The 13,088-nt window shown below is 39.7% G+C and overlaps 1 protein-coding gene across 5 annotated transcripts in view; it reads right to left on the bottom strand.

The window, feature by feature from the left end:
• LOC552079 (homeobox protein homothorax) overlaps positions 1-13,088 on the bottom strand; it is a 479,885-nt gene that overhangs the window by 415,860 nt on the left and 50,937 nt on the right. For all 5 annotated transcript variants that reach the window (XM_016912223.2, XM_026440631.1, XM_026440632.1 and 2 more), the window contains exon 2: positions 112-371. In XM_016912223.2, coding sequence (XP_016767712.1) covers positions 112-242 — 131 coding nt within the window. In that variant the 5' untranslated portion in view covers positions 243-371. The remainder of the gene's footprint in view (positions 1-111; positions 372-13,088) is intronic.

Raw genomic sequence — 13,088 nt, 5'->3', positions numbered from 1 at the left:
AAATATTTCTTTATCTCTCACGAGAAATTGCAACGCAACGAAAATTGAATGAGAAATACATGTAGGAAAGAAAATAGGGGAGAATTAAGAAGAAGAGAAATGAAGACTCACCCGTAGATCGCATCCTTGTCGCGTTTGTGGACGTCGGGTACCGCGGATGCTGCAGCTGCGGCCGCCGCCGCAAGAACGTGTTGGGGTGGTTGCGGCGGGGGCGGTGGATACTGAGGGTGTGCAGGCCCCATGCCCCCGAGGTGCGGACTGTGATGGAGGCCAGGGACACCCCGGGCGCTCCCGTGTGGATCGTACAGCCCTGCACCACCTCCTCCACCTCCGCCCTCGAGATAACTCGAGTGCAGCCCTCCATCGTCATACTGAAAGAAAAGGAAAAAATTAGCTCCAATCTGTGCGAGAGATTTTCTTTTTTAGAATTTTTTAGAAACAATTGCTGCTTCAATATATCTGAGAGAGAATATTTATTATATTCAATTTGGACTAAGTAAAGCATCTTTATATAAAAATATTCAATTCCTTGTAATTTCTTATATATTTAAGCGAAAGAAAAAGCTTCGAAAGAACGATCCTTCTTTTCAAATTTATCGCTCGATTGACAAACAATTTCTCTCTCTCCCTCTCTCTCTTAAGCGGCACTCGTAATAATCAACGTAAGTAGAGTACACGATTAACTACTCGACCAAAAAAAAAAAGAGAAGAAAAACCAAACTATAAATATATATACATCAGTCTGGACAAATTTTACGACCACGGTTGGACCGAGCACAATTTTCACAATCATCAACAAGATCAAAAACCGAGTCGACTTATTGCGCTATTTATACGCGAGCAAACTTGGACAACTGAAGAAATGAATCAGCTCGATAAAAAAGAGGAACGCAATTAGCCAGCCAAGTCCGCGCATCGTCACGTGCATCATCCGATGATGCTTGCCATCGCATCATCCGAAACGTGTAAAGCGGTTCGAAAATATCGCTACTCCAATCCATTATCAGCGATCGTTTATTATTGTTGTTGTTGTTGTTATAATTATTATTATTATCCCGCTTTAACGAATCGCGATAATTGAAGATATGGAGTAATTGGATGAATAGATCCGAAACTAGATAACTTAAATTTCGTTTCGAAACGATAAAAGGAGAACAAGATGGCGCGATCCGTCGATATTCAACCTATTTAAAGGATTTAAAAATATAGAAGACGGGGCACGTCCTTGTCCCATGAGGCGAGAGGCACCCATAGCCGAATGGGGACAGTCGGTTGGTTGGTGTTCTGTGTGCAAAAATAAGCGGAATTTATTCGGGAGACACAACCGGGGCGTCAAACCAGGGGAAGAGGGGAGGGGGGAATGGATAATCGAAAATACATTCGGGCTACAAAAATACCGGGAGAAAACACTTAGGAATTTATTGCGAAACGTGTCGTTTCTCTCCTTCTCCCTTTTTTTTCTCTTTACATGTACACGTGTTTTTCTAGTTTGCATGATACTGGTAACCTTGCCTGGACGGATTACAAGTGGAAGACGCATCTCTCACGAGCGTCATAGAAATATTTTATATCGCTTCGTCCGAAGCAAGATCTTGTTTCTCGAGTATTTTGTAATTTTGATGGATCTAAAAAAAAAATAAATATTCGATTCGGTGTTTTCTTTCATTGTTGCCAAAGAGATTAAATATTAAATAGAGGGAATAACTGGATGAAACTAGAGGAAATATATACGACGATATTCCATTTCGGGAAAAAAAATTCTTGGTCCAGTTTTGGAAAAGTTTTTCTCTGAAAAAAAAAAAAACTCTCGTTAAAACGCGCGATTAACGTTTAACGCTGCTTTCGAACGAGATTTTTGCGCGGCGATTGGAATCAATTTTTATCCGACCAATAGGAGGACGATAAAAGTAGAAAGCGAAAGCAATTCTGGCTCGCGGATGCAAGTGGAACACGGCTGTTAGCGAAACCTTTGGACGATAGCGACGCGCTTGAAATATGAATTTCGTAAGCGCGCGTGGAATGTCGCGTGCGGAATCGTTGAAATCTGTTCGAGCAGAAGAAACTCAACCGGAAGATCGTTCGCTAGAATCGAACGTTTTCACGAGGAATCCGAGGCGAGGGATTGAGACGCGGTGAATGGAGACGTTAGCATGAATTAAAGATTCGAGGTAAAATAAATTGAAGATCCGAGTGTCCGATTAAATAACTTGCGCGTCTCAATTACGGAGGAAATCGGTATGCAATCCCTAATAAAACGATACCCTGATCAACGATAAATAATAATTTGGGAAACTCCATTCATCTTTGTACGTATTTTTAACATCAACGATCGTATCATAAATTTACATTCGTTTCAAAATTTCCCGCTAATTATTTATCGACGCCAAAATTCGTACGAAACGCCAAATTTCATCGTTGATAGTTGATGGAATGCAAAATTCCTTTTTTAAATCGAAAAAAATCCACAAATTTCACAAAAAGGCGATCAAACGCGAAATAGACGAGTCACGTGGAACAGCAAATTTTCTTGCACGCCACAACAATTAACAATGGAGAACCAATGATTTCTTTTTTTTTTTTTTTTTTAAATATCACATACCTTATTATCGAGAAAACGTAAACCAAAAACGGTTATTATTGTTAATTATCGTGACGTCGATCGTCGACTCTGAAACGTTGGTAATTTTACGACGAAGAAGAAAAAAGAAAAAAGACAAAAGGAACGCGAAGGAAAGAATAAAAGAGGGGGGGAAAAATCGAAGTAGCGATTCGCCGATTAACGAGTCGATTGTTGGAACGGACGGAAACACGAGTAATCGAGAATCTTTAATTGCATAGAAAAGGTTGACATTGTGGAAATGGCGGAGATCGTTTCGTGCACTTTGACTTTCCATCCAATTTGACTCGTGCCATTGGACGCGGCAAAAGAGCACGAAATATTTCGAGAACGATTTCGGAACTGGTTTCGCCGCATTATCGTAAAAAACGATGCCGGTCGTCCGGTTTTGCAAACGAATCGAGAAAAAAAGGAGGGGAGGGGAGGTCCTCCTCCTTTGATCGCTCGAATATCCGGGGTAAATCGAGCAAATTTTAAACGATGGGTTATATTTCTATCACTATTTCTCGATCGTCCATGATTTCTTGCCTTCTTTCCTTTTTTTTCCTTTGATAGAACCTCAGAGATAACTGGAACGGTTTTTCCTTGAAAAAAAAAGAACCCCTCGTTCGTAAATGATTCTCGTCATGCAAGAATTACCGATCTTATCGGTTAGAAATTGAACGAGCGAAGGAAGTATTTTTTTCTTTTCTTTTTTTTTTCGATATCATCATTTTAAAATCGTAAGCGGATTTGACACTTTTTAATTTAACAATTTAAATCGGTGATCTTCGGTTGGAATTCTAGCGTGGAATGCGTAATCAATCGTGACAAGGCGACCCCTCGTCGTTTCGAAATTGAGGGGAGACGTTTAATCATATCGCCGTCTTTCCAACCTTTCGAAACCCAAGTTCACAAAAAAAAAAAAAAGTTGAAAAACAAGGGAAAAACCAATGTCTGAACCAATCTACTTTTCCATCGTTGACCGAAATTCGTGGAAAACGCGCGTGTGTGTGTATGGGAAGCGTGTGAAACGACACGTTTCACCAGGAAAATGGATTCCATCGCTGAGAAAGGATAGAGAGGGGGGGGAGGGGAAAAAAGGAGCCGGCGTCTAATAATTCACCACGAAGCCAAGCTATGAAGATATCACTGGTCGATCGAGCGGAATAACTTAAACCTGAGAGAGTAAGTAGGTAAGTATAATACGAAGGACTCGTTCACTTTAAAGCTGTTATCGGCAATATTCGAATAATTCTCAACTTGAATTATCTGCGCGCTTCAATGTAATCAATCCTATCCAATTTATTATTATTATTATTATTATTATTTCATAATAATTATTTCTATCCAATAGAAGAAAACTCTTTGATTGGAAAAAATGAGAGAAGAAGAGAGAAAAAAAGTTTCAGTTCCATCGTTACATTACGTTTTAATATGTTACAAAGAAATCTAATAAAATAAACGCGGAACTCGTTTCGAATCGTTCTTCAATCTTAAATATGCTTTAAACGTTGATAATAACGAGAGAGAGAGAGAAAAAAAAATGGTATTTAGATATTAAGAATTGAGATACGAAGAAATAATCTCAGTATTATTTCTCTTCTTCGAGTTTTATAGGAGAAAAGTTTAGAACGATGACGTTACGAATCCAACACGAGCATAACGATCGCAAACAAAAAGAGACCGCGAGGTATATTATATACGCGTTCGCGCGGAATTAATTCAGATTTAAATGTGCAAAAAAGAAAGAAAGAAAGAAAGAAAAAAAAAAGAATTATTATTCCACGATTTTGTTAGGACGAAAAAGGAATCGTTAATCGGGTCGACTGTCGCGGGATGGAAAAGTCTGTGTCTATCCTAAAGCTATGGCGCTAAACGTAGAGACGTGTTTTCACGCGTGGTAATTCCGCGATGTAAACGATTCCGAAATGGCTGGAGGCGAATTATTCGGCATGAATTTCCACGGGCTGCGCAGCTGCGGCCACGAATGAAATATTCATAACGCGATTGAAGAGCTTACTTACTTTTCGCTCGATTCGACAAATGCGCGCGTAACCGGAAATTTTTAACGATATACAACTCGATAAGAGAAGGGAAAAAGTAAGACGAGTTGTATCGCGAATACGTAAAACGCCAAGACATAAGCGCGATGCTCGTTAAACCGCATCTACGGTTTAAAGCGTTGCGACACCGTTGATTGAGAACGACGCCATTTGCATATTTCTTTGTTTCTCCGATCAAACGTCTTTCGTGGAGTGACGTAAAAAGAATATTTCCATATTTAGTTGTTTACATAAACACACACTCTATCGCCGGTGTTTATTACACGTGTAAATAAAAATATCGCTGTATATCGAAAATTGGACGAGCAACATTTTAAGGACTATTTCTTCTTCTTCTTCTTCTTCTTATTGGATACGTAATACGTAATACGATTTTCTTATCTTAAGTTTCAGATCGATACTTTGACAAAAAACAAACGAGTATCGTTATATTATTGCCGAATATTTAAGCGAGATAATTTTCACGAATACGAAATAAAAAAAAAGAAAAAAAAAATAGACGAGACATCGTTCCTCAAACACGGCAGATCTTCGTACATTTAAACTTCTCATACATAAACAACTCGTGAAGATCCGTAAACGGTATAATAATTTCGTAGATGGAATTCGTCTCTCGTTACATCCCCGGCTGTGTAACAAAATTCCAAATTAAAATATTCCCTTTAACCCTTAACATCTGTTCGACACGATCGGACCCAAGCTCTATCTTTATCGCGAAAACGTCATCGAAAATTTATAAACACACAACGTATTTATAAACACACGAGGAGGAAAATAGCGGGACAATTGGCGGCGGAGAACGCGCGATACAGAATTCGCGTTGGGAACGGAATCGATCGGCGAGAGAAGAGGACGGAGAGAGAGAGAGAGAGAGAGAGAGAGAGAGAGAGAGTGTGGATCGATCGGATCCGAGGATTCACTCGTGGTCAAACGTTGCTCATTTGCAAGCGGATAGGTCAAGGCGAGTGTGCTTAAACGTCAAGGTATAAATTACCGTGGGCGAAGACAAGGGAGCCAGGGGGGGAGGGATGGGAAGAGGAGGAGGAGGGCACAAAGCGGAAGACGCGTGTGCACCCTCTCTTTCGCGATCAATACGTCGAGTGCGCGCGCGCGCGCGCGCGTCTGATCGCGATTAACGCGTCCTTGAACCGGAAATATAAATCGGGATCAATGCATCGGGAGGAGCGAGAAAATTGGAGCCGTTGATCTGCCGCCACCCGCCGATTTTTCGAAAACCTATTTCGCCACTCTGCCCAATAATCCATTCATTCCACGTATAAAAATAGTACGATACCGCGCACGTCGTTTATACCCTCCCCCTCGATGAAATCAATTTCGAAATGGTATAAATGCGCACGGGGAAGAAATATCGAAGTCGTTCCACTTGCGCCTATTAATCTTCGAGCGACCGTGAAAAAAAAAAAAAGAAATTTGATTTGATAAAATGGGAGGGGTGAGGGGAAAGAGAGAGAGAGAGAGAGAGAGAGATCGGGGGAGGAGAGATGCGCGCTATCGTCGTTCAGTCGGGTGGTCGGGTTAATAATAATGTGTTAAGGATAAGCAAGATGTTGTAATTAGAAAATATGGTTGACAGTTATTGAAAAAGTGAATTATATCGTGGTTTAGAAATATTATTGTTGGATTTATATTTAAATGTAATAAAAATGGGTATTAAATTGATTTTTATTCCTAGCCAGATCGGAGAAATCTCTATTAATAAAAAGATAAATATTTATAAATAACAGTTTAATTGGATATTACGTAACCGGACAATGAAAAAATATTTTTCCACTGTATAACAATCCGATTGATAGAAGTAATATTTTCATTTGAAAGACGGGCATAATAGACGAAAGATTGCATTTAAAATTAATATCTCTTCTATTAAAAAGAAAAAAAAAAGAAAGAAAGAAAGAAAGAAAGAAAAGTATAGCGTAAAATTTGTCGTTTCGAGAATTTTAATGAAATTTTAATCGAATATTTTAACACAAGGGTATAATTTGTGAAAAGATGGATCAACGTATGGGATAGAATACAGAGAGAAAGTTTGATTGACGCAAGATTTTTGCGTGTCACTGTAGTTCGGTTAGAACTTAAAAGGAATGAAAATGGGTTCCATTGAACGGTCTTTTGAAAGGCGATCGTGTATGGTGTGCTGGTGTCCTATATTAACGTCACCGGCTACCCTGCGGGTCGTCGACACGACTGAGCTTACAGGCTTAGTTGCAATGTTTGTATAAACTTCTGGTCGATGTTAATACGATGAAGCGTAATGTAAAATAGATATTTGAACGCCTCTGAGAAGTGGCTGCGGTCCGCGATGATGGCGCTGCGGATTAATCGTATCATGGCCGATGAGTGACGCTTAGCAGCATATTTTCTACCAACGAGTATATATTTCGAAAATTAATTCGTTTTTCTAATTCGAAAATTTAACAAGAAAAAAAAAAAAAAGAAAAAGAAAACTTCGATCAATTACGATCAATTTTTCTCTTCTACGATTCAAATAAAATTTTTTTAATTTTATACTTATTACTTCGACTTAATCTCATTTTAACGAAACGGAAAAAAAAGGAAAAATCGGTTTCTAGAATCGAATAATTATATTCGGAGTACGAAGACAATTATTTTCAAATTTTCACGGAAAATAGAATTTTTTTTTTTTTTTATCGAAAATAGAATTTTTTAATACGAATATTTAAACTTAATTCCATTCTAATGGAAGGAAAAGGAAAAAAATATTTTTTAAAACCCAATAATTGCGAAGATAATTATATTCAAATTTTCATGGAAAATAAAATTTTATTGATTTACGAGTATTTCAACTTAACACTATCTTCGCGTGACGATAGATTTTAAAACATGGTAATTGCAACGATAAGTAAACTTAAATTTTCGCGAAAAATAAAGTTTTTTTTTTCCTTTCCTTGTATAAACTTTAATCATTAAATAATTATTAAAAATTCACAAGTTTCAAATTTCAAATATTTCAACATAATTTATCACGTTAACGAATAAATTCTGAATTCGATAATTGCGCAAAATGATTGAAATTCTAAAATTCCGTTCCTAAACCTTCTTATATATATTCTCAAATTCCTTTTTTTTTCTTTCTTCCTTTTTCATTTATAATAACATTCTCCAACTCTTTAAGAACACGATATCGAATTAAATCCAAATATCTACGTGCAAATCATTTTTTTCAGAAGAACCTACCATTCGTAAATAATTTGCGAGTATTATCACATTTCGAGTAAACTTCTTTCTTAACCTCATTCTCTGACGCGCAACGACAAATTTTGGAACCCGATCCAATTTGTTCGAATCGATACCAAGCTTCACGAGTAAATCGATTATTAATTGCGCCACACTGGCCGATTTAAATTTATATCGGCAGAAAGCAATGTTGTGAATGGAGCCTAAAGGACACGGCCCTCGAGCGTGTATACGGCTTGGCTCGCAGAAACATGGCTGAGATTCCAGAATGGAGAAAGAAGGTAGAGAAGAGAGGAGAGGAGAGGAGAGACGGAGAGAGAGAAAAGGCGGAAGAGAGAGGAGGAGGAGAAGAGAGAAAGGACCCGGCGACTGTTCGTTACTTTCTGATTGATGTCGACATTTGGAAAACATTGCGACGTACAAGCATGCATCGGGACAACGCCATGTGCCTCGCCTATCTCGAGGGCGCATCGTGCATCGCCCGTTTTATCGCCAGCTCTTTTTCGACCAGCTCGTCGATTTTCAGCCCTCGAATCGGCTCGAGATCCGACGATACGACCACGGATGGACCAACATTTCGATTAAAACGTCTTGCGCCACTATTTGAAATCAACTCGAGATAAATAGAAGCGCGAATCGTTATTAGAAGATGCCGATCTTTTTCTTTGTCGCGCAACGTTTGAAAAAATTTGAATATTTTTCCTCTCTCTCTCTCTCTTCTCGACATGATTGAAATAATCGAGATGAGAAATCGAGATAAAATTTTCTCCATTATCTTAATCTCGATAAATAACAATTATTCGCGAAAAAGTGTAGGATCAAGGATCAATAAATCCGAAACAAAGTCCCGTTAAACGGGGAAATGGGATGAAAAACGAAAGTGATAGCGAGATGAGACTTCCGTGCAACGAGACGTCGTCACGATTTCTTTCACTCCAATATGAATATAATCTATTAATCTGATAATCTACAATTCAAACGTTCGTACAACAGGACAGGAATTGAAAATAATACAAGGACATTGGAGGCGAGTTGCGTTTCTAAAATTAAAACGGAGGATGCAGCAACGAGGTTGACATTCGACGGATCGGTTTAAAACGACGATCGTTCCACCCAACATCCTTAATCCTCCTCCCTCCCCCTTCGACCTAAATTCTTTCTCTTCGCCCGTGGAATAAATACGATATATATATATATTACGTCCATAATATTTTCTCGAGTCCAGAACAGGCAGCGCAACGCGGGATATTTTAGAGATTCCCCGTTAAATTTCACCGACCAGTTGGCCGGTCGACAGATATCCCTCGATAACTTTCTTTTTCGCAAGCCGCGGAGGAAAACGCGCCGAGAAAAATTTACAGAAAAGAAAAAAAAAAGAAAGAAAGAGAAGAGGAGGGGGAAGAAAGGAGAACGAGAAAGAAGAAGAAGAAGAAGAAGAAGGGGAAAAAAGGAAAGAAGGAAAGAATCGAGACTCATCGAGGCCAGCGAATGGAACGCACGACGAGAAATCGATACGACTTTAATCCACAGGCTAAAGGCCGATATCCGCGGCGATCGGGAGAGCGAAAGTGATTGATGGATACCCATAAATACATAATCACGGCTCGTTCGTCGCTACGGCGTGGACAAAAAAAAAAAAAAAAAAAAAAAATATCCGCGGCTATTCGATGCCCTTTGGAATTTTTTGGAATCGTGGAAATCGGGCGCCCGTTCTCGAGAACGAGGTATTTGGCAGCGAGATGATTATGACGACGATGATGATGATGATGATGATGATGATGATGATGGGCGAGAAACGCTTTCAAAATTCTTTGGAATGGAAGATTGAAAAAATAATTTCGCAGAGAAAGATATTATTTCCATTACTGCTGCTGATAGATCAAGTTTTTTAGTTATTTCAAGTATTATTTTAACGATTCTTTTTTGCACGGGTATTTATGTTAAATTTGTAAGTGAAACGTAAAAATGATACGATAAGGGATTGCGCAAAATACCGTATTGCTTCATATTGAAAGTAGATTATTTTTTAACAAATAATCCAGACGAGCCGACGATACGTGAGAAACATCATTCGTATAAATAAATCTCGAGATAGGCCAATTTTTCGAAATTATCCCTAAATTATCGCTTCTTTGAAATTCTTCGAAAATTTCGAATTACGATAAATCGTTAAGAAGTTAAGATCTTCCTCTGCCTTCAAATCTGACTGAATCGGCAATTTCGATTGGAAAAACGAAAGAAAATTCAAAAGGGAAGGAAAATTTCTGTTTGCATAAATCGAGTCGTTTCGGGAAACGCTACAAAATTGGTCGAATATGATCGGATGGATGGATGGATACAACGCGGAAATTACGTCTTCGTGGTAGGTTGGGAACGCGATGGTGGAAGATTCACACACGCGAACGTACGGGCGCTGCACGCAGCAGCCAATGGTGTCTTGGCAATTTGGGGCAGCTGGGAAAATTGAGCGGTAAAACGTGAACCGCCATGCGGAAACCGATCGAGACGGCGTCGATGCACCGTGTTATTTCGTACGATCGACCAATCCGCGCCTTTCATTATTTCCACGCTCTCTTGGATCGCAATTAAACGCACAAAAGCCTCCCCATTCGACTTCCGATCCACGAGTGGAAGCCACTTCTTTATCGCGATTTCGATGCGTTCTTTTTTTTTTTTTTTTGTACCGAACGATTGGATTACCGAATGAGTAGTTTGATCGAGCGAGAAAGAAGAGAATTTTTTAGAGGACGCAACATTTTTTCCATCATCGTCAAATCATTCGTTATCGAGGAAAATTAATAGGATTAATAAAACTTTAAATTTACTTCGCCAGGAAGAAACCGCACTTTTTTCGAAAGAACGGCAGCAACGAGAAAGGAAAAAAAGTTTCGAGCAAAAAAAGGTAGCTACTTAAAGTACGAGCTATCGTATTTCAACGATAAGAAAAAAGTTTTACGACACTTTGAGCAATAGTCTCTCGAATGCTTTCTCAAATTTTAACTAAGAATTAGCGGGCCGTTGGGAAACTAAGACTCTTAGGGAGTCTTAAATCGACGATGGAAGAAAAGATTTCGTCCCATTCGATCGTCTGTTGGAAATGGATAATTTTCACGATTCGAAAGACAAACAGATTGCGTAACAGTGTTGCGCGACTCTCGTGCACGCTCGATTCTAGGGGATAGTTTTTTTTTTCCCCTCCCCTCTCCCCCTTGCCTGATATCGATCAGGGTCGCGCGTTTGACAAATATAAGTGGCAACGCCGTTGTTGTACGGGTTAATTAAAGTTAGTGGTGGCGGTCAGTGATGACCAAGATGGCGGCGAACAACTTGGGAGCACATATTTCATTCGTCGGCGATTCGGTCGAAATGAAAGGCGGATGGAGAGAAAACGAGGAAATATGGAATTGAAGAATCTCTCTCTCTCTCTCTCTCCCCTTTCGTTCCGCATTTTTATTAAAAAGTTCGAAGCGGTGAGATTATATTGCGGGACATAAAATATTCCGGCGCATGAATGCGTCAGAGAGATTAATAAAGAACTTTCTTCCATTGCCGCGTTTTACAAATATCGGTTGGAACGTGGCGTGCACCTGAATTTTTCCATCGTGAATTAATACATCAGAACGGATCCATTATTCGGGGCGGAAATACGTCGAATTTTTGCTCGAATTATTTTTACCGGGCAAATCTCGCGGGTAATCGAAACGCCTCAAGGTACCGTTCGCGATATTTAACAAATAGTTTAGTTCCCGCGGAAGCTAACCTCAACATTCCTCCCACATGAAAATTCATTCGCCTATTTCGCCGGGATCGTTGGGAGGGGGGGGAACAATACACGGCACACGCGTGCACACACGCCGTTCCGACGTTCCAATCTCGAATTATGCATTCGAGACAAAAACTCCGCTCGCTGTTTAAAATTTCTAAACGCGGCCGGTCAAAACCACAATCCATTATTAAAACGTGACACAAATATCCGATTATAACGCGCTTTATCAACTTTAACGAACGACAACACGAAAATTCACCAAAATTGGGCAAATCGCTCGAGATCTCTTATCGATCTCCGATTCACTTTCCACGACACCGATTTTCCTGAGAAAATTCTCCTCGGAAGCCTGTCGAGAATCGTCGAGGTTCGATCGAATTTAATTTTTTTTTCAGATGTAGGAAATTCGAGAAATTCTGTATTTGGAAAATAAGCATCGCAACATTGTCGAGACACAACGACATCGGCGAGGACGAGACTGACGAGAAGGTGAGTTCCTCACTTGAAAATGATTTGGCACGCGAGCGATCGTCGCTTATCAGCGATCGCGTAAAGCTCTTTATCGACACCGATATCGTTTTCGCTTACGATAAAACTGTGCGATCATGGAATTGGAATTTGAGAAACATCGCGGGAAAAGCTGTCAGGTTAAGGCTCTCCCTTTACAGGGAGTAACATTATGCCGGCCACGATCGATCGAGGGTATCGACTGATAAATTTTATCCTCGCATCTGGAGTTATCGCGCTTGAGAAAATATTTCTTTTTGGGGGACGACACGCGTTTTCGAATAATAGAGGAATGTTAAACTAGCGGTAATTTTCCTGCAGATAGATAGACGGAAAGATTTTCGAACTCTGGTTATTTTCATAATTTTTAAATTGAAACAAAATTTCTGGAATCGAGCAATAAAAGTTGATAACAAGCTCGAGAAGATTTCTTTAAATCACTTTCTTTAAAACACTTAACTCATTTTGCCACTTTTTAACCTGAGAATATAAAAATCGATTCAACTGAATCGATTTGATTCAAAAAAAAAAAGTTACAAAACTTTCCCCGCCAATTTTCACTGATAAATAAACAAATAAATTGCATTGTCCAAGAAACTGTCTCGACAATTGTCTTCAGGAGAAGAATGTAGAATTGGAAAACTTAGGAAACTCGGAGGAGAAAGAATCGAAGAGACACCTCGTCACCGAGTGGACGCTATTCCACATCCGACGGACAGTGCAGCGTCCGATCCAGCGTCGATTCGATTTTTCCCAGAGCGAGAAGATCGGCCAGAACGCGTCGAGGACGACGAACAGTGGATAGAAACGGATTTCGACGACGGAAGAATCGCAATCGATCCACGTATCGACTCCCCGAGCGTGCATCCCGATAGCGTGTCAATATTCGAGCACGGTATTCGCGTAAAATGATAATTTCGGGTTGTCCCTCGAGACG

This window comes from Apis mellifera, linkage group LG5 (genome assembly GCF_003254395.2).
Source record: "Apis mellifera strain DH4 linkage group LG5, Amel_HAv3.1, whole genome shotgun sequence".
NCBI classification, from domain to species: Eukaryota; Metazoa; Arthropoda; class Insecta; order Hymenoptera; family Apidae; genus Apis; species Apis mellifera.
Note: the sequence above shows the minus strand (reverse complement) of the source record. Positions and strands in the feature narration are given on the sequence as shown.